The 21,606-nt window shown below is 38.5% G+C and overlaps 3 protein-coding genes across 6 annotated transcripts; 1 reads left to right on the forward strand and 2 right to left on the reverse strand.

Annotated features, from left to right (window-relative positions):
- The first annotated feature begins 3,101 nt into the window (after positions 1-3,101).
- On the forward strand, positions 3,102-6,602 carry LOC136232597 (uncharacterized). Of its 2 annotated transcripts, XM_066021830.1 has the most exons (3): positions 3,104-3,309; positions 3,441-3,523; positions 5,977-6,602. In XM_066021830.1, exon 3 carries the CDS (start codon positions 5,992-5,994, stop codon positions 6,349-6,351), a length of 360 nt encoding a protein of 119 aa, XP_065877902.1. In that variant the 5' UTR covers positions 3,104-3,309; positions 3,441-3,523; positions 5,977-5,991; the 3' UTR covers positions 6,352-6,602. The 2 variants fall into 2 exon arrangements, with proteins under 2 accessions (XP_065877903.1, XP_065877902.1); XM_066021831.1 differs by lacking the exon at positions 3,441-3,523 and having other exon boundaries at positions 3,102-3,309.
- Positions 6,603-6,718: 116 nt separating this feature from the next.
- LOC136232596 (vacuolar fusion protein CCZ1 homolog B-like) lies at positions 6,719-10,832 on the reverse strand. 3 transcript variants are annotated; one of them, XM_066021828.1, is made up of 10 exons: positions 10,519-10,832; positions 10,334-10,427; positions 9,984-10,167; positions 9,848-9,886; positions 9,628-9,737; positions 9,155-9,250; positions 8,499-8,957; positions 7,815-7,970; positions 7,271-7,500; positions 6,719-7,064 (listed from the first exon to the last, which is right to left on the reverse strand). In XM_066021828.1, the coding sequence occupies exons 1-10, from the start codon at positions 10,698-10,700 to the stop codon at positions 7,043-7,045; spliced, it is 1,572 nt and encodes a 523-aa protein (XP_065877900.1). In that variant the 5' UTR covers positions 10,701-10,832; the 3' UTR covers positions 6,719-7,042. The 3 variants fall into 3 exon arrangements, with proteins under 3 accessions (XP_065877900.1, XP_065877899.1, XP_065877901.1); XM_066021827.1 differs by having other exon boundaries at positions 6,719-7,073; positions 10,519-10,828; XM_066021829.1 differs by lacking the exon at positions 9,848-9,886 and having other exon boundaries at positions 6,719-7,073; positions 10,519-10,824.
- Positions 10,833-17,688: 6,856 nt separating this feature from the next.
- Positions 17,689-21,246, reverse strand: LOC136231911 (protease Do-like 5, chloroplastic). The gene is made up of 8 exons (XM_066020932.1): positions 20,874-21,246; positions 20,225-20,374; positions 19,854-19,916; positions 19,617-19,706; positions 18,613-18,735; positions 18,314-18,401; positions 18,028-18,102; positions 17,689-17,923 (listed from the first exon to the last, which is right to left on the reverse strand). Exons 1-8 carry the CDS (start codon positions 21,150-21,152, stop codon positions 17,817-17,819), a joined length of 975 nt encoding a protein of 324 aa, XP_065877004.1. The 5' UTR covers positions 21,153-21,246; the 3' UTR covers positions 17,689-17,816.
- Positions 21,247-21,606: the final 360 nt, after the last annotated feature.

Consider the following 21,606-nt stretch of genomic DNA (forward strand, 5'->3'; position numbering starts at 1 on the left):
GGCCTCATCTAAGTCGTTTATGACGGACTCATTCTCCAAAGTTCCTTGGGCGCCATACTTGGCGGACCAGTATCCGCCCAGATCAGGCTTCGCCATCTGCACAAATATTCAAGGATCAAAACTCAGATCCAAAATTTGATGAACAGATAAAAATAAAAGGCAACTTACCTGTTCTATCTCCCCTACAGGCATGGCGGACCTCATGGCATCCGCCATAAGCTTAGGGCCTCCAGTAACTATAGGCTTCCTCCTTTTTAGTGGCGGTTCAACCACTATTCCAGCGGGACGCTTCCCGTCATCCTTTTAGGGATTCGTCGCTTGATCTTTCCTACGTGCCTCAGCCTCTAGAAACTTCCTACGCTTCTCTGCAATAGCGTGATTGGCCTTAGATAAATCCCTGCCAAAGAAAACAATAAAGTAATCAAAGTTCAAGAAGAAATAAAAGTTACCTTGGTCAAATTGCGCAATCTTGGAGTAAATGAACTGCTCCCCCTCTCGGCGAATCAACGGAATATCACTCATCATGAAGGCTAAAGCGTTCGCGTATGTCCATGCATCCGCCTTGACCTTCTTCATGAGCTCCGCCACCACTTCATCGCTATCGGTCAATATTCGCATATCGCCTGTCATGTGTAAAGGCTTGGGATTCCAAAACGAGGGAAAACCCAGTGATTCGCCCTCTTTTATCTTCACATAGAAGAATTTCTCATCCCAGCAATGGACATTGGACATTTTGTCACTGAATGGCGAATATACTCCGAATTTGGCGAAAGTGAGATAAGACTCGGACTTCCGTTTTGAGGGTTTATGGAAAGCTCTAAAGACACGACCCGTATAAACCACTCCTAAATTTGAGGTGAGGTAGCAGTCTAAAGCGATATCCAACCAACCGTTAGGGTGTAGTTGGCTGGCAGTAATATCAAAGTAGGAGAGGATGTCCGCCATCATCTTTGGGAGAGGAAGTCGGAACCCTCTCTCCACATTACTACAATATACGGTCAGAAAACCGCTAGGCGGACAGGAGGGTCGTTGATGGGCTGCGGCTAACTGAGTCTCGTAATTATCGATCCAAGGGAAGCGATTCGCCAGATCCGCTAGATCCGCGGCACTCATACGAGACGGAGTAGACTCCGCTCGAGGGTTCTTTTTCCTAGGTTGGATTGAAGAAGAGGCCATTGCCCACGAAAACACCTGGACTTAACGGCCGGAGCGGTACCAGAGACAGAAGTAGAAAGAACTTGCCTACTGGTTGAACGAGTCTGATAGCGATTACGCGCCGAGTTATACAACCCAGCTAACTCAGAGCTAACAGAGGCCTCGGAGGAAGATGAGTTCTCCGATGACGAAGTGGTCCAACTAAAATTAACTACTATTTCAGGAGAATGGGTCGAATTAAAAAGCTTCGAAGTTGATCTAGAAGATGATGAAGAACTCCTAAACATTCAGAACAAATCGAGTAAGGAAAGATGAACTTACATGAAATAAAAAAGCTTTGAACTCCGAAATTCCCAGGAAAAAGCTTCACGCAGATGAAAATGAAGATGGAATGAGGAAGAGAGAGAGAGAGAAGGAAGAAGAAGGCGTCTTTTCTTTCTTTGAACAGGGCGCTCCTTACACGTGTCACTCTACGATTGGCATCGAATGGAGTGTTCATTAATGCAGGTAATCATGACGGCGCCCAGAAGATCAAAAGCCCTAAAGGACTTTAAGGGAACTTTGGGGGGGCTTCTGATAACATTGAAATATTATCCTAAGGACCAAAAGGGATATTCACCTAGAGAACGCCGCGTATTAATCCCCAAGAGAGATCCGAATGGCGGATCTCCACGATCCCACTCAAAGAGATCCGCCGGCGAACCTATAAGGCGGATCTCCTCATCTACTTGATTCGTCACTGTAACAGCTAAAGCCGACTCGGCCATAAAGGCCATTAATGAGCTATCAATTAGCTAAACCGCCAGTTTAAGGATAACTTATAACCGCCATTAATGGAGCATTAATGGAGACTTTCTGGTTGCCAAAGGTTACGACTTCCAAGCTATATATAGCCTACATCCTTAGGCTATCAAGGTACACTTACTGATTCTCTACTCTTGTGCTTACAGTTTATTCTCAGAAATATTACTGATTTTGGCATCGGAGTGTCCCCGGCCGATCCCAACGGCGCCTCACAGGGAAGTGCTCCGATCAAGGATTTTTCCATAAGTTATCATCTTGTTTGGGAGTTTAAATATGGAGGGGAATGAATGTTAAATTTACTCTGCAGAGACAAGAAATTTTAAAAAACTTTACGTTACTTCCATTAACCCCCAATTTGGAGGTTAGAGTTTGGAGGTTAGAGAAAGTAAACATTTAACCCGATTAACCTCCATTTACTCTCAAAAAATGACTCCCAAACAAGGTTAACTTAATACTTAACCTTCCATTACTCTCATTTACTTCCATTAACCTCTTCCCAAACAAGGGCTAAATTTGGAGGTTAGAGTTTGAAAGTTAAAGAAAGTAAATATTTAACTTATATTAGTCTTCATTTGCTCTAAAAACCACTCACAAACAATGTTAATTTGATATTTAACATTCCATTATTTTTATCCGGTTCCATTAATTCCCTCCCAAACAAGAGCTTTGAGTGTGCCAAACTATATGCAACAATGTTTACTTGATGCCTCTCAAATATGAATTCAATTGAAGAAAAAGCATGAGCTACCTCAAAAATGTCTTCGCAGATGACACCCCGCCAGTTAAGCAAACTTTGATTATATTTTAATAAATTGATAACAAAAGTTGAATCAGATGTAACCATAATGGTTTGGTATCCATAATCCTGACCATAATATTGTCAACATTTCCGTGTGTAATGCAAAAATAGTAAACCCAATTGGTCATTTTCTGGACTTGTCTTATTTTAATTACACTTCATCCAAACAATGTCTGTCAAATAGTAGGAATATAATATGTTTTAGTTTAGTTTTAGATTTCTAAAACATAAAACGACATCGTTCCATTTAAGTCGCGATCACTAATCGTTTTATCTAGCAAAATTAAATCAAAACAAAACTTAAATCAAATCCCCAACTCATTTAATATACATACAGTCTTGTATTTGTATAGGTTACAAATCCAACAGACCTCAATCTCTTTTCTTTTTCTTTTCAGAAAAACGCATTCTACATACAGAGATTACAAATCCCTAACTTAAAACATCGCTCAACTTCAAATTCCCCTGAGCCCAATCTAAATCCCCAATTAATTCCCTCAACAAGTCTCCTTCTCTCACTTCATTGTCCGTCCTTCGAACCAAGAAAGAAGGTTGTTGTTGTTCAAGTATTCTTCCTTTCATGATTTCTTTCTTTGATTGTTTTTCTTTCTTAATTGCTGTTTGAAATGGCTGCTTTGCTGTTAATTCTTGTTAATTGCACTCCTTCGATTTTCCATTGTAGTCCTTCAATTTTTTTAGTTCTCGCAAATTCCATCCATTCATCTCAATCAGGAGGACTTCACTGCTCTTCCAATTACGAAACAGGTGCTCTTTCTCTTTTTGTCTAGAACGGATATTATTTGAATTGAAAGTTCGTTTAGTTCTTTTGAGAACTAGGAAAATAATGTAAAAAGGGGAATTACAGTTTGTATCGTTTTTTTGTTTTCTTTAGCTAGATTAGAACTTAGAAGCACAATTTATCAGCTTAGACTTCAGTCAGCTTCAAAGAAAAAGATAAAAATAGGGAATTGAAATAAAGGTATCAGCTTGCTTGGCTAAGGGATGAAGTAGAGAATGTCAGTGGATGAAAACACCTCTAGACTGTAAATTATTAGCTTATCTTGTTTTTTGAAGTGGTTACTTTTCCTTTTGGTTCAGTTGTCTTGTATTATTGGTCAAGGAATAGAAAAGGGTAATCTGAGGCATAATACTTACTGTTCTAGATTCTGACTAATTAGCTGATTAGGGAAGGTGTAATGCATTATAGCCTTGCAGAATCTGATATCAAGGGCTGTCCTTTTAGGAAGTTGAGGGATATAAGTACTTCAGATCAATGATAGACTGAACAAATTAGGACTCAAGAGACAGTGGGGAGAGGAAAGTTACATGATATTTTTATGGGATAAACATCTAGCATTTTCAGTCGAGGAAGTAATGAGAAATTGAGGTTTTCTCCTAGCTCTCTTGCTAACGAAAGAGCTTCTAAGTCATTTCAAAATTTACAGACTTCGATTTCCTAAAATAGTTTTGCATATATCTTTCAGGAAACAAACCACATAAAAACATAATACTAAATCATAAATGTCAAAAACACCAAGTTAAGTTCATACGTTATAGAGACATTAGCATATACTTAACGTCTTAACCTATTACCTAACTATAACTAATGCTACTAAACTAAAAACCATTCATTGTCAATAAAAAAGAACACTAAAAAAAACCTAATAATCATCATCATATGTTTAGTTCTTTACATGAATGCTCTTCTTTCTTTACGTGACTGCTCTTAATCCTTCTCTATTCTTTCTATATTTAGTTATGACTCTCAGTATTCTTATTTAGATCAAGGGTTAAGATTGATCTTATTTAAATTAGATTAGTGGTTGAGATTAATCAAACATTATTTTACAGAAAACAGTAAAAAATAAAAAACCCTACTGAAAACCCTCAGGCGCGCCTTGATCCAGGCTCTGAGGCGCAAGCGAGGCACACAAAGGCAAGAGCCTTTTGTACAGTGCCTCGCTTTCTGCATTCAAGGCTCAAGACCTTGAGCCTTGAATAAGGCACGCCTTTAACAACTATGGGCGGCTGATTGCAAAATTTACTATTGGTATTTTTGGATGACCAGGGAAACTGCCCTTTTTGGATTTCACTGTTAGGTACTATTTCATATAACCATGGTTACCATGTTATGGCTTTTTTTAATCAGATTGTTGAGTTGGATGAATGGTAAGAAAAGAAATGATGGCACTTGAACTTAATGTGTTGCATTATATGATAAATGTTAATACTGAAGGATGCAGCATTGTAAAGTGTAAGCTGTTACTTTGTATTATGGAAAGACACTATGGGATCATGAGAAATATATGAGAACTGGACAATATCTATTCGAACTCCCTTTACTTGTAGGAGTACGTCTTGTATCTGTCAATTATGTTATGGCTGGAGTCCTACTCGTGGCGGTCTAGTAGATTGGGAGAAGCCGCATGTATTAGTGCGGTCAATCCAATAAGCCAGTAAAACCTGGTTTTAGAAAATATAGTTACACCTGCTAGCTAGCCAAAATAAAAAATTGCCTCATCCTAAATGGTACATAAAGTGCACAATAGAGGTGCTTAGGTTGTAAATAACTCGTGCCTTAGGATGTAACATGTATTTACTATTGAAGAACGTTTCAAAAGTGGGGGAAAGGAAAAAAAAGAAGTAAGGGAATGATTTGAGTCGTATGCTCATACTATAGTCTGAACTCGAATCCTTGAAGTGTTTAGATTTTTAGAGACAGCATTGCTGTTTTTCTGGTGAATGCATAGTTTTCCGAATTTATACATGTTTTGGAAAAGAAAAGGTATTTAACCTTTTCTGAGTGGCTTATTATGTCTTTGGTTTTTAGCAATGTAATTGTATGTTGATTTAAGCTAGTTTTCATGGGTATTAAAGATCGTTTTATAGGAAAACAATAAATTCTTTGCTCACGCCCTCACTAAAAAAGCAAAGGAAAGAAAGTGACTTTAAGCTTTGTGGATGCAGATTTGAGATTTCTAATATTCTGTTGTAGTGGTAAAATAGTATAATTAATCTGTGTGATTTCCTAATTTTTCTGCTTTTAAATATCTTGCTTTTGTCATAGGTTAGTTCCCCTGCAGTTATGGCTGTCTGTTATTATATACATGATGTAACAACATTACTTAAGTTATGTGACTCAGAAAGAAAATGAAGATGACGTGACTCTTTGATTGTTCATTTTAAGCCATCTAAGTTTCTTTGCTTCCTGTTACCAGTGATCAGTCAAGCACATGGATGCCAATAATATGGAGCAAGTAATGGAGATATCTCCAGTACAGCAAGGAAGCTCAGATAGTTCTAACCAAAACAGCTCAAGTCCAGTTTCTCGAGTAAGGAAGCTGCTGTTTCGCAAAATGCTGATAGGCATTAAAGATGGGCGCTTTTTCTTGGGCACCTTTCATTGCATTGATAAGCAAGGGAACATAATTCTCCAAGATACAATAGAGTATCGAAGCACTCGACGATCCTCTCCTTCTCCAATGGAACAGCGATGCCTTGGCCTTATTCTTATTCCTTCATCCTGCAGAACCTCATGTCATGTGGATTGCTCCATTGAAGAACAACTCTCACTGTTAAAGTTTCAGGAATAGGACTTAGTTGCGAGTTCTGAATGATCTGAATTGATACATGTTATTGCTTCTATTCGCTATGCTTATGCATATGCATCTTGGGTTTATTATCTTTCTAGTCATTAAAGATTAGCATCTCTTTGATTATAGGGAAGATTTCAGAATTTCATGCTTGTGGGGTATTTTATTTTCAACTCCCAGATGCTGTGATTCATAGCATAGGAGTATTGGATGGATATTGAGTATGAAAATTGCAGGTTAACCCAGGTGAAGTTCTGAGTGAATTGGCATTCTGTCTTCATGTCCATTAAGCATTCACAAATTTGTTAGTTTCTTCATTCCTGTTAAGTTTATGGATTCAACAGATTTTGATTTCAGTGGGCTAAAATTAAGGCAATCACCAAATATATATATATAATTAAAAGCTAAACAATTGAAAGCAATAATGTATACAAATAAATAAAAGCCTATAAACTAATCAGCAGGTTAATACATTGCTGGTTGTGGTAAATATCATACAACAGAATGTTTCTTGCTTCTGACCTCGCTGCTACAAAAATCAACGGTGCCCCCTCTATACATGGAAAGTAATGAAAGAAGTAACAGAAGATCATTGAATTGCAGCACATGCACTTGCTCTAACCCAAAGACAACTGCAGTTTCTCTAATCCTGATTATTTGTTTACATTTTGTCAGCACATCTTGTTTCCTGCTAATCCAAGGAGAAATTGCCACTGCAATACCTGTATAAATCAGCAACCATAACAAAGCAAAATTCTCACCATTCAGAAGTAGAATTGATGTACATAGGAAAACAGAAGAGTTGAATGAATAAAAATCCCCAGTTGTGTTCAAAAGAATGTTAATAAGAACTCAACATACAATTCAAGATATAGTACCCAAAAGAATTGAAAATTACATTGAAAAACATGCTATATACCTGTTACTGAATTTTTCCACAGCATCAGAGGCGTAAAGAAGTGTTTCATTAGCCTTTTCTAGAACCATATAAAGCTCCTTTCCTCTCGTAGTTCGGGCAATAACCCAAGAATTGTTTTTTGCTCTAATGGATATTTCCATATCTTTCTCTTGGTTTACATTATCCCATTTTGCTCTGCTCTTTTCTGCATCTACCTCTTCTCTTAGCTTATTCATGGCAAGCAGAGATTCCTGCAAGAACAAGAACAAACCGTTCAATTTACCAACAACAGCGCATATGGACCAACTAGCATTTATAACTAAACTGTTATCAACACATTGCAAGGATGAAGCCTGAGTGACAAACCAAACTTTGAAGAGAATGATAAACAGATATCTTACACAAGTGACAAGTCATTGTCGTATTATTTACAATCTCACATTTCACATGTTCTCCAAATTATTTACTTCATTACAAAAGAGTGAGTTCTCGAAATCAGCAGACAGCAAATGTTCTGCATATGCTAAAATGACAAGTACTTAAATATTATGCAGAAGTGCTTCACCTTTGTAAGGGTTGTAACCTTTACTGGTGGAGAAGCCCTGGAAATGTTTCGATCTTCATCAACTAGTAAATAGCGGTACCCCTTCACATGATAAGCATTCTCACCACCCCATCCTTTTGATAGTTTCTCTTCAACTTTCAACATCTTAAGTGATGCCTACCACATTAGCACAAAATAAATGAGAACCGCATACTAGATGGCCATATTTCAAATATCCAAATGGTTGGCTGGAACAAAAACAAATATTGAATCTAGAATAAGATTTCATACAAATAAGCTATTCGAAAAGAGTCATATGATTATGAAAAGAAAACTTGCAAGTGATACTCAGGCCATGATCTATGAGAGTAAAAAAATACGGTTTCGAGTTTGTATCTAACAGTAAAAAGTTGTTTTTAAGCATCAGACAATGTGATAGGAACAGATTCCTATCCAGCATGAAATCCTAGCTCATTCTTTTTCAAGAATAAAAAGGTCCATGAAGCCAAAAACTTTAGGAGAGTGGTTCCCTATTGAAACACGCTTTTAAGGGGAAAAAGTTATAAGAAAGAAACAGGAGGAAAGAGAAATAAGATTTTGATGACACTAGTGATAAAAGCTTAAAAACTAATGGCAAAGAAAAATATAGAAAGAAGAAGCTGAGTAGCAGTACAATACAAGTAATTTTCGCATATTGCCACTTACATTTTCAACAACTTGCTGCTTTACCAGGGAAAGACCTTGCTCTCCATTAAGAATGGAGGAAACAGGAATCAGAAGGATTAAGGTCAGGCCTTTATTCTGATAAGCACAAAGATACATTTTTTCCTCAGTTTGCTGAAGCAAAATCGTTGGGGTTGCTGACACTGTGGTACCAACTTCAGTAACCCAAATATCAGTGACAAGAAAACCATCCTTTCCTTTGGCCCATCTTCCGTGCTGTAAGGGTCTTTTAATGCGATGATTATCAACTTGGCTAGAAGCATTGTCATGCGAGCGATAAAAATGTTCTGAAACAGAACCAGAGTGGGCTGATGCAGAACCTGCAGCAATATGAGAAGCAGGGTTTCCCTTGCGCAAATATGACCAGGAACTTACTCCAGAGGATAAGGCACGTGGAGTCAACCTTAGTGCTGCATATGTAAATAAATTTATGGTGTCATCCTGACACAATATTAGAATCACAGTTAGAATTTGGGCCAGCAAAGGTACCAGAAAGCATTATTAGAAAATTTATCACAAAATCAAGTAAGTAATATGCAAGCAGTGAGTTTTAAACAAAAATTAAAACCAATAAGCAACTGTAAATCACAAAATGATAGAAATGGAGAATCAAAAGTTATTAGGAGACTGGAACATACGGGAGAAACTGTTGAGGAAACAAGAAGGTCTTGGAAGAGAATCAATGAATAGCAATGCGTGGTCCCACCGCAAGATTCAACAGTCCTAACAAGTGACTGCCAAAAAATTGCAAACGTTAACCTCAGTTTCATTTTACTCACAAGCAAAATATGATATTTATGCATCATGCAGAAAAGAATTCTTCAACCTTACATATTCTTAAATTGGACATGTCACACATCTTAATGTAGCTACACCATAAAACAGGCAAATGAGAAAACAGAATTCTTCAACAGTTTTGAGCCTGTGAATTCTTCAACAGGAAAACACATGGCAGTGTCCCTCCCCCAAAAATGGAGAGGGTAAGACAGTAGGTTATATTCCACTTAAAGAACTTTTTAAATTGTAATAGGTTGTCTCTCAACCTACAGGCTAAGCATGTCAACGGTTTTGGCATGCCACATGAATAATATAGCATTTTCCAGAGGCAAACCTGAACTTCAATTGCAGCTTCTCTCCCAACAGTCAACATCTGCACAGTTCCACGCTCTGTTAAACAATCCCGAAATGATGGTAATTGGACTTTCTTGGCAAGCAGAAAATCTGTCCCAAAGACAAAAATTACACATAAGGAAACATGATACAGCAACTTCAGCAAAATTTCGGTGGCTCAATCCAATGGACGCCATCTGATACAGCAACTTCAGCATTACCCCAGCAGCAGTTGTCCAATGGAGGCCATATTTGACATGCTGACAATCGGTGACTTACAATGAAATGTTTTGAATGAAAGACAAAAAAATTTGACTTACAGAAATTACAGTTTGCAATCAATTAAAGATCTCTTACCACTTAGATAATCCATTATGAAAGGATACAAATGAGATCGAATTAGTCCTCCACTAGGCTCTTTCTCAAGCATTGCTCTCATAGACCCATTAAACATCATAAAAAGAGAATGCACTTCCTTGAGAACTTTCCGTAATGCATCAATCCGCCATATAACTTCAAGACTCTTACTTTTCTCCACCACCTACAATAAGGTTAAACAACAATTTAAATCTCAATACTGTGATCAAATTCAGATTGATTAAACCATCATAAAAGAGAGCCGAAGAAATAAAACCCACATTACAAAAAGCAATTTTAATCAAAACCACTTGGATTAGGATAATTACAAAAGGATAGAAATAGCATACCATAACCATCCAGATATCAGGTTCTGGCTCATAAAAAACATGAGAATGCCTCTCTGCTTCTATAACCTCACAAGCAGCTTCGGGAGAGAAAATTCTGCATACAAGTCATATAATTAAACAAATAGAAGTAAAAATAAAATTGAATTGAATTGGGGTGGATATAGCAAAGAAAATTGGGCAAAGACCTCGTGAATGTAATGAGGCCTTCGCTGAGGCCGATGACGGAAAGTTGGGTGGAGAAAGGCAAATCAGCTGGGAAGAAGAAGAGTATCTTATCGAGCTCCTGGCCTTCATGTTGACCTCTTCTCAAATCAAATACGCATAGTTGCATGCCTTCAGTGGCAGTGTTAGCGGACGCCAAACCCATAACGAATGCTTGAAAACTTGAAAATTCTAATGGCGATCTAGCTTACGAATTTCTGACATTCCAGAAAGATAGTCAAACATTAATTATTGTTATTAATATGAAAGAAAGGCCCATTATAAGTGGGGTTTGTATTGGGTTTTCCAGCACATGTTTGGATCGATCTATAGGCCATTCTTATTTAATCACATAACACCAGTTTTTCCTTTTCCTACTTCTTTTTGGGTTTGCCCATTTCTGTATATTCGGTTAAATTATAATTATGGTATCTAATTTTCCTTTTCTATCTACACTTCATTTGTACCTAAAAGATACATGAATTTAAATTGAATGGACAATATAATACATATAATCTGCCACTAATCATTAAAAATATAGGTAAATTACAATCATAATACCTAAACTGTACATTCTTTCACACTTTGGTACCCATAGTTTACTTTTGCACTAGAAAATATGGTCGTTGTAGTTTTCGGCGATATAGAAGAGTTGCGGTTAGGAGAGGATGTAATGGAAATAATACTTCAATCAATTTCGGGATGTAGTTGATGAAAAAGCAAATCAATTTCGGGATATTATGAGAAAATTTGCATAGTTTCATGGTATGATGTATTTGTTAACAATTTTTTATTTCATTATTTTGAATCTTTGAATTTTTATTATATTTTTGGACATTTAAATAGGTAAAAATTGTTTTAAAGAGAAAAATAAAAAATGAAAGAGAAAGAATGAGAAGATTAGAGATGAAAATGAAGGGCTAGATTGTCTTTACAACTTGACAAGGGATATGGGCCAAGCCCAACCCAAACCAACCCCTTTAGAGACATAAACCCACCAAGGAGCTGCCTCCCATCTACAAAAGGAGCTCACAAGCCACTAATGAGAGGTCTGACTACTTTCTCTCTCTTACTTATTACTTTATCTCTCTGTTCTTTTCGGAACTAACTTGGGCGTCGGAGTGTCCCCAGGGACCACTCCCCGCACAGAAGACATCTGATCTCGAAGGCCTACTGTTACCCCACATCTACATTATTTGGTGTGGTGAGCGTGGAGAGCAAGCGAACCTCAGATCGGTTTAAGCGAACTGTAAACAATGGAAGACCCGACAGAAATGACTCCACTAAAGGAGATGCTGGCAACCACCGCCAAGACCTCCTCCACCCGCGGGAGAGAGGAACCATCGCCAAGCCCCGTGGTGGCATTGATGAATCTAGCCCCCATGCTCGAAGAGGTGGAGCCGAGAGAATAAGAAGCCTGTAACACCGCCCAACTCGTGAATGTCATTCGCAGCTTTTAAACTTCCCAAGCAATGCAGATGGCGACCCAAATGAAGATCATCGAACACCAAATGAGCCTCCAAGAGGAGAACGTGAAAATTTGGCAGTTCCTTAAGGGGGACATCGGGCTGGAGGCAGTTTCCACACACTCGGGAAGCTTGGGGGCTCGGAGCCCACGACAACATCCTTGCCGAACCCCCCGGTGGGCTCCACCTTACTGTCCGGGTCCCACCTGTCCATGAGCGGAGCATCAATCCAAGGCATGGCCCCAGGAAGTTGAAGATCTATTGGAATATAAGATTCAACATTTCCTCGACAAGCGAGCTCTCGATAGAGTGATGAGAGGAAACGTAACCTCCAATAAGACCCCCTTGTCCACCGAATCATTGAAACTCACTTTCCCCGGGATTGGAAGGCCCCCACGTGGCATATTACTCAGGAATCGAGGACCCTAACGATCATGTTGCCTCCTTTATGAGCACCATCAACCTATACTCGAAGGAGGAAGACATAATATGCAAAGTCTTCCCGACAATAATGGTATGGAGGCATGGCACCAGAGTCAATCGATTCCTTCGATCTCCTAAAAGATCTTTTCCTCTCAAGGTTTGCGGTCGCAACGAAGGTCCATAACAATGACCTCCGACAACGACCAACTGAACTCCTCAGAAAATTTCTATCCAGGTTCCACGACATGGCTTCACAAGTAAAATGCCTCAACCTTGAAGTTGCTCATAATGCATTGGCTAAGGGAACTTCATGCGAACCACTCAAGCAAAAGTGTTTCCATAAAATGCCTCGATCCTTCGAGGAGCTAATGACCATGGCCTAGACTTTGTCAGATATGATGATTGCAACTGCCCTCCGGGGTACGAAAAGTCAGAGAAGGATAAGTCAAAACACGAGACCAAGCAATAGGAGAAGGGTAAGGACCCCGTAGAACCCAAAGATAATGAGAGGAGCAGGAAGGATAAAGTTCCCGTGGCGTATCAATCTCAAAGAGAGCTCGGCCATAACGACAATAGGGGCAACCACAAATCCAAGAAAGCCACCAGCAGATAAGTGCACTATGCGGCTCCACCATCTCCGTGCAGGATTGGGCATCAGCACTCGTCTTCTGAAACATCAACCAGAGCTCACACAAACAAGGACATATATTGCAAGTATCATAAATCCTCCGAACACTCGATAGAGAACTGCAACCAATTACAAAAGGAGATTGGCAAAATCCTTAAACAAGGAGCGCCCCCTACGGCTCCAAGGCAGGCGGAGCCATTTCATAAAACAACACGACCCGGCTCCAAGACCGGACGATAATAAAAAACCTCGCTACCAAAGGAAGATTCACGTTATCTGGGAAGGAGCACCCACCCACGATGGAGCCCCGGCATCCTCAGGAAAAAAGGCAGTCGGTGAGGCACTAACAATACAACCTCCATTGCGGACTCCACACTCGGAGGCTTTAGTGATCATTCTGCCAATAGCAAACTTCAGCATCCATCGGATCTTGGTGGATACAGGAAGATCCGTCAACTTGCTAACTTAGAAGGCCTTAGAAGCCATGAAGGGGTGGGCGAGTGACCTCCATGAAAGAACCTTCCTATTGGTGGGACTATCCGACATCGAGGTCCCAATCAAAGGAATAATCTCCTTGGTCGTCGTATTCGTAGAAAGAGCCAGAGAATCTGTAACACCATGGTCTAATACCATGTAGATATTGTCCGCTCTGGCCCAAATCCAACACCTTGGGCCTCACGGCTTTAAAATGCATCTACATGTATTGATTCACAACTTATTAATAATCCCCAATCACTCCCTCTCCGTTTCTGATAGGGGATTCAGTTCATTCTTGCCCCCATCGCCATCCCATAGGGGCGCTCCTTGCTCGGGCCTTCTACCCCGGCGCCACCCACTCCGGACCGGGTCGTTACAGGCCCGCCAACTTCCACCTGGTTCGTCCCTGAACCACACATCATACATGGATAGTCAGCTCTGATACCAATTGTAACACTCTGGTCTAATACCATGTAGATATTGTTCGCTCTGGCCCAAATCCAACACCTTGGGCCTCACGGCTTTAAAATGCGTCTACATATATTGATTCACAACTTACTAATAAGCCCCAATCATTCCCTCTCCATTTCCGATATGGGATTCAGTTTATTCCTGCCCCCATCGCCATCCCATAGGGCCGCTCCTTGCTCAGGCCTTCTACCCCGGTGCCACCCACTCCGGACCGGATCGTTACAGGCCCACCAGCTTCCGACTGGTTCGTCCCTGAACCACACATCGTACATGGATAGTTGGCTCCGATACCAATTGTAACATCCTGGTCCAATACCATGTAAATATTGTCCGCTCTGGCCCAAATCCAACACTTTGGGCCTCACGGCTATATTGATTCACAACTTACTAATAAGCCCCAATCGCTCCATCTCTGTTTCTGATGTGGGATTCAGTTCATTCCTGCCCCTATCGCCATCCTATAGGGCCGCTCTTTGCTCAGGCCTTCTACCCGATGCCACCCACTCCGGACCGGGTCGTTACAAAAGTTAGGTGGGAGACTGAGTAGGTCATGGTGGACATTCCGCTATCGTACAATACAATCCTGGGACAACCACTCTTATCAGGATCAAGGATATCAGTCAGCGTATCAGACCTCAGTCTAACCCTCCCATGCTCAGGAGGCCAGATCAGTATCGGTGGTAGACTGCTAGCCTGAAAAATCCATTGGCAAGCCATGCAGCCCCGAGCCACCATGTGCCTGGATGGAGATCTGATGGATATACAGCAATACAACCCCCACCCTATCGAGCCAGTCATCGATTGTATAATCATCGAAGGCTGCACCGTGAAGATCAACACTCAGCTGTTGATAGAAATGGAAGGCTCCATTAAGAAGGTCCTGGCCAGCAACATTAGCATCTTTGCTTGGCGCACAACAAATATCACTGGAATCTCTCCCGACCATGCTACACATAAAATGGACATCAATCTTGCCTTCACCCTAATCAAACAGAAGAAGTGGTTGCACGTTGAGGACAAGCAAGCGGCGATCAAAGAAGAAATCAGTAAACTAGTAGCTGTAAATTTCATTAGGAAGGTACACTATCCCGACTAGCTCTCTAACATTGTACTTGTAAAGAAGAGCAATGAGAAGTACCGCATATGTGTATATTTCACCGATGTTAATAAAGCATGTCCTAAAGATTGTTACCCTCTATTAACATCGACCAACTGGTCGAACAAACAACTGGCCAGATTTTTTTTTATCACAATTTGATGCCATAGCTGGATTTTCAACAGATCCCTAGGGACCCTACCAATGCAGAAAAGACTTTTTTCATCACCCATGAAGGCACTTACTACTACAATGTAATTCCATTTGGGCTAAAAAATGCAAGAGCCACCTATCAAATACTCGTCGACAAGATGTTTGCCGATCTAATCGGTAACATCGTACAAGTTTACATTGACGACATGATAGTCCTCAGCACGAATGACGACGAACATCCACAAGACCTGGTAGATGTTTTTACCATCTTTAACAAGTACAACCTCAAACATAACACAAAGAAGTGCTTTTTCGGCATCTGATCTTGGAAATTTCTAGGATACGTGGTGTCCGAGAAGGGAATCGAGCCCATTTCGGCAAAGGTAGCAACCATTCTGGAAATGAAAGCGCCCTGAAACCTCTGGGAAGTACAAAGGCTCAATAGACAAAAAGACAACTCCAAAAAACAACTCTAGTCATTCTGAAGTCGTTTATATGGAAAACTTGTTGCACACCTATCATTGATCTCTGAAAATGGGTGTCAACTATATCGATGACAATCCAAACTCATATATCACTTCAGCAAAAAATGGAAGCAACGAAAGCCACATACCAACTTCAAATTGATCCTCATAAACAATCAACTCATTAGCCTCTACATGCTAGTTGGCATGAAAGCTTCAACCTAAGGTCAGCAAACCATATGACAAACCTACATATAGGTTAGACTAATTCTAGAAAAATCTAAGGCAACGATAGTGCTGTGAGAAAACCTCACTGCATACTTCAATGGGCATTTAGGCCTGATGCTGGGCGTATAATCTATTTTTGATATGTGCTTTTTATTTTTCCATGCATCGGGTCTTGAAGAAATAAATGAGTCCCATGAAGGCCCACCTTTTGCAAATTGAGTGCCACTATTACCCTTATCCACCTTTTTTATGACAACGTTTTTTTCGCCATCAGCACCAACATTTTTGCCATCAACTTCTCGAGCACCAACATTTTCACCATCATCTTCTTTGACATCGATATTCTCATGACTAGGATCATTTACATGACGATCCTCTTCAATATCATGATCCGTAACGAAATTGCTAGTAGGAAAGTTTCCGGGGGGACATCCACATGCCCATTTAGGGTTTCAACGGCATCGTTTACCAAGCCCAGATCTTCACGAATAACACTAGAACTTTTGGTAGTCATCTCCGATTTTTCTCCAGACATATTGGTATAATACAAAATACCATCAAAGAACACAAAAGAAGAAGATACAAGTATGACAAAATAAAAATGAAAGTCAAAAGGAAAAGAAAATGACGGACCTCACAAAAATAGAAGAAATTTTTTCTCTTGGTGTTCTTCAGCTACATGTTAGGGTTCATGGAGAGTGCAGAAATTCTATCAGAAGAAAAGAAAGTGGAAAACGAAGGAGTAAGAACTTCCCTTTTATAGCAAAGTGGAAAAAGGTGAAGCGTTGTCAAATTCAAAATTAGCGAAAGGTGAAAACACTTCTCAAAAACTTATTGTTTCATTGGTGACCGTTACCATTAAAGGTACGTTGTTTCACACGAATGATCATAAAAATTAACTCGGGGACTTCTGATACGAAAAGAGCCATTTGAGTCCAACACGGGACGTCTTGGCCCATCTTTGATCCAATACATGTCTTTTTAACCGCCTCTCCGAAAGGCACCTGGATCTTTGCAGTTCAACATATGAAGGTATATAAAAGGAACAAGTCTCTATAAAGTGAGATTCATTCACTACTTTTACCTTATCTCTCCACTTAATTTTTTTACTATTTTAACATCTAAATTTTCACTAAGAGCAACCTTAACGTAGGTACTTAGAGGCACCTTTCTCTTGGACCTCTCCGATTAGGGCGTTTTAAGAAACAAAAAGAAATAACTAAAATCTAGAAAAGAAAAATAGAATTGAAACCAACAGAAACAGAAATATGAACAATATTTTTAAGACGGGGAGGAATTAAAATCATGACTGATCTTGAAAGGTTCACAATAAGTTGTGAAGGCTAAATTTCTTGGGAAATGATTTGAGTTCACAAACAATTTGGTAAATGCAATGTCATTTAGCTACTAAATTCTACAGTTTTTTATTATTATTATTTTGATGGGTGGACTAAGTAATTGAGTTTGATAGTCAGAAACTCTATAACCTATTTTTTAAAATAAAACAACTAATCAGTGGAATATGCAAAAACTCAATGACCAATATCACTTTGCATTATCAATTAGCAACAAAAGCTTGTACTATACACAAAAATAAAATAAAAAGTAAAGTGGAAAATCTCCATCTCATATTAAGAATTACCAGAAAACTTATTTGATTAAAAGAATAGCCACAAAGAGAATTATTTTACTTAACTAACCAAACAAAGATGATGTTTCCTAGCATTGAAATACATGAAAGCAAGACATAAATATACAATGGACATTTCCCCTTGTAATCTGTTTGTCCGAGTAATAATTACAGAGGCCTATAATTAGTTGGCACAACCAACTTAAGCATTGTTAGCTACAAAACATGAAGAAAATGTTTAGAGAATCAAAATCTATCACTATAAGGGGTTCCATAAACAATAAGGTAGGGTACTGTCCGAAGTACAGAATCAATTGGTATTGCAAAATTCACCCCCGAGGATACTCCCGTTCCTGCAATCATTCACAACTTATCCTAGTTATATCATATGCTGAAACTATATATATATATATATATATATATATATATATATGAACTGAAAAGCTTTTCTCTTCACCTTTTCGAGTGAAAGTTGCAGTATTCACTCCTATTACGTGACCATATGAATCAATTAATGGCCCTCCTGAATTCCCTGCGCAAAAAGACTACATATGTTAAAGTTGAATTATTCATGTTTTATATAGATTTCCAGATAACACTGATAAATGTTCAACGAGCTGATTATCGTTTTCACTAAGAATGCATTCAAAAGGACAACATAGAATGAAACCAAATAAATGCTAAAGAAGCACGATGCTCTTTCGAATTTTTAGCTTATCTTAAGCAGCAAATTAACACTTCACCTGCATTGATAGCTGCATCTGTTTGTATAGCCCCTTTAATAGCCCTTCCATTTGGAGAAGGTATTTCCCTGCCTAACCCACTGATCACCTGCATTGTTCAAACCATTATACAATCAACATGTGCTTCCCTTCTAATGAACAAACCCGATTTAGAAACCTAATGATGATGTTGGCAACGCTATCAAACTGGATAGCAAATCCTTTGGATATTTTAGAACAAAATGACCCAAAAAAGCTAATCAAAGGAGAAGGAAGAGGCCATGTGGTTTAGATAAACTGTTAAATATTATCAAAGTTACCCCTGTTGTAAGTGTGTTTTCATATCCATAAGGATTCCCAATGGCGAAACAGCTTTGACCAACACGTAAATTTCTAGAAGTACCAACACCAGCAGGCTTAAGTTCATGTCCATCAACTTCAACCTGCGGATGAAACCAGAGGAAAGATAATATTTGCTCTAATGAAAAGCCATAATATGCAATTACAAGAATACACATGAAACCTAAAATGATAAATATATACAAAATAGCAAGTCATAACCAACAGAAAGATTACTGAAAATGCTTTAATTGAAAACACTTAGCTGTGGTATAGCAGTATGAGCATAGGAATTTGAATCTTATACTTACAATAATTTCTTAGCTACAGATTGCATAATAATACCTTGATGCTTTCCTGACTTAGAAAAGGCAACATATTCAGATTCCAGCTTTGCCAAGGCAAAGAAGGACCTACTGGTTATGTTTCAATGCAATTCTACCTACTCTTAAGCTACATTGCAATTTTGTTCAATCTGCGTTGCTTCACAAAGATTCTCACAAAACTTTGTAACTCATCACAGCACTTCTAACAGCCAAATAATGTAAAAGACCTTTCCCAAATCATCTCATCAGTTCATTTCTTATGAAAAGGTAGGAGTACCTAGCTGAGTCCATTAAACTACACAGCATTTTTCCCTATATAATGTCATTTGTCATCTTTTTTATTTATTTATTTTGGACCAAACAGCATGCTTCCTCTCAGATTATATTCTTAGATATCTTCCCTTTTTGGAAGTTCTGTCTTTCCGAAAAGATGTCGAATCATTGGTACGAATTATGTGGTTTGCTTCTGATAGTTCAACATAAATTTAGTGTATTTTCAAGGTGAAATCTATTAAGCAGGCCCTAAATGCTGTCGCATACGGCGGGGCCAATTTCATAGTTTGGCAAATGACTTAGTCTCAAACTAAAGAGATTTGAAGTACCAACCACCATATAGTAAGAAGTTAAAATAACTGAAATTCATAGATCCAATTAAATACCTTAAGGACAGCCAAGTCATAAGCTGGATCAACACCAATGATCTTGCCTTCCCTGTTCAAGCTGTTGCCTTCAGAATCAACTAAAGTTACCTATAAAAGGAGAGACTTAAATTATTAAAAACAAAGAAAGTGATGCTACTCAGACAGATGATCAACACTGATGACATGCAGTTTAATCACTTGGAATAAGATATGCAATAATAAACACATATCATAATAATGACAAAAAGGCATGACCTCGCAACGCTGTAATCCACTTTTATCAGTAGCCAGTTTAGCAACAACATGGTAGTTCGTAACCTGTCATACATTAGAATCAGACTTTTAATTATATTGAATATAATCACCTGGGAAGAAAAAATCTTGATAAGCAAGCAAAACCTTTGACTTCACAAAGACTTAAGCCAACAAATTACATGTTTAGGAAGATGTGTCAGTATTCATACATCGGATGCCTATCTTAGTGACTAATAGTATTAATCACAGTATGATGGATGATCAATGAATGACAAACTTTCAGTATGGTAAGTTCTCAGAATTCCAGTCTTGAGAGCATATATATACTTTCAGGAGAATTTGGAGTTACGAAAATTGAAAGGAGAGCCTACAATGTGACCAAACTTATCCCAGATGAATCCGGAACCTGTCCCTTCAACTCTTGCACTTTCATCCCCATTAGGTGTAGTGTTATTGGAAGAGTTCTTGGGGCTTTTAGCTAATTCAAGGTCCTTGATGAAAACAACCGATGGTGAAGTTAACTGCAATAATTAGCAAAAGCAGAAAAGGAAATAGCCAAATTAGAGATAAATATTTACAAACAAAAAGGAAGGAATAATCCCTGTTAACTGTTACTTAGAAGGGAAAACAATTAAGAAAAAAAAAAGACCAACTATACTTAATTTAAACAATTAACAAGCACAACTTAAATATGACCAACATTATAACTTTAATAGCAAAATGCTCTAGAAGAGCAGTCACAGTGCGTAATGGCATTTGAAATTGGAAATTTTAACTCATTCGAGAAGCAGCTATGCCTGCTTATCTTCAGCTTTTTCCAGCTGAAATCGGGGAAGAACAATTATAGTCCAATTACAGAAGTTTAAACCAATCACTAAACAGTCATTCGTTTTAATTTGTAGCGAAAATAATTACCTATCGGCGAATAATTCAAAATGGGACATTAAATTAGCAGGAGGTGCGGATGCAATTCAAGCAAAGAGACATTCCCAAATGTGAAAGAGAGATAGAAAAAAAAACCTGAAAGAGGTAAACAACCCTATCTTCTTCTGTCTGAAGATCCTCTTCTTGAGCAATAGCAGAGAAAAACGAATGTGGTTTGGAGTCAAGATTGTGAAAATTGAGCAGAGACGCCACCACTAGACTAGACCCAAAGACTAGTGCTCTTCTTCTAGCAAGAAGGAGGGGCTTTATTGAAAAATCTTGATAATTTGAAGAAGAAGAAGAAGTAGAAGTAGAACCGTGAAGTCGAGGAGAAGAGGAAATGGCATGCAAGGCCAAGGAACCTAACACCACCATGACCTCACCTGTGTATTGTCCAACGGAAAAACCGTTTTGTGATCATCCTTGGGATAAGAGCATCTGCACAAGGCCTAATTTCAAATCATTGGAATTCAATGTTGCTATTGGAGATTGGGCTTTATCAAAAGTGTCAACTCGGAAGAAATCATCTATTTTCTTGGGCTCAATCACGAACCTAATCTTAAATTTTTGATTTGGTAAATCATTAGGAGCTTTCTTACCTAAATATCATAATTATAGTATAATTAAATCATATTATCAAGAATTTATCAACTTTTTGTATATATAATGAATAAAGTATGATTTCATAAATTTTAAATCGTATACCATATATCACAGATCGCTAATTTATAAACTCTAATTCTTAAAATATATTAAAAATAATGTTTTTATTATTTTAACATAATTTGAAATTACAATTTGACATAATTACAAATAATTTTTTAAAAGT

This window comes from Euphorbia lathyris, chromosome 6 (genome assembly GCF_963576675.1).
Source record: "Euphorbia lathyris chromosome 6, ddEupLath1.1, whole genome shotgun sequence".
In the NCBI taxonomy this organism is placed as follows: domain Eukaryota; kingdom Viridiplantae; phylum Streptophyta; class Magnoliopsida; order Malpighiales; family Euphorbiaceae; genus Euphorbia; species Euphorbia lathyris.

What these genes read in the sequence shown, in the direction of transcription:
- LOC136231911 (XM_066020932.1), bottom strand. Translation starts at nt 21,152, where the DNA reads ATGGTGGTGTTAGGTTCCTTGGCCTTGCATGCCATTTCCTCTTCTCCT. An exon ending in GTGGATTACAGCGTTGCGAG is followed by an intron (nt 19,707 to 19,853) that starts GTCATGCCTTTT and finishes CTCCTTTTATAG; the next exon opens with GTAACTTTAGTTGATTCTGA. An exon ending in AAAACACACTTACAACAGGG is followed by an intron (nt 18,402 to 18,612) that starts GTAACTTTGATA and finishes TGAACAATGCAG; the next exon opens with GTGATCAGTGGGTTAGGCAG.
- LOC136232596 (XM_066021827.1), bottom strand. Translation starts at nt 10,700, where the DNA reads ATGGGTTTGGCGTCCGCTAACACTGCCACTGAAGGCATGCAACTATGC. An exon ending in ATTGGACAACTGCTGCTGGG is followed by an intron (nt 9,738 to 9,847) that starts GTAATGCTGAAG and finishes TCTTTGGGACAG; the next exon opens with ATTTTCTGCTTGCCAAGAAA. An exon ending in GTGGAAAAATTCAGTAACAG is followed by an intron (nt 7,074 to 7,270) that starts GTATATAGCATG and finishes TGATTTATACAG; the next exon opens with GTATTGCAGTGGCAATTTCT.
- LOC136232597 (XM_066021831.1), top strand. Translation starts at nt 5,992, where the DNA reads ATGGATGCCAATAATATGGAGCAAGTAATGGAGATATCTCCAGTACAG.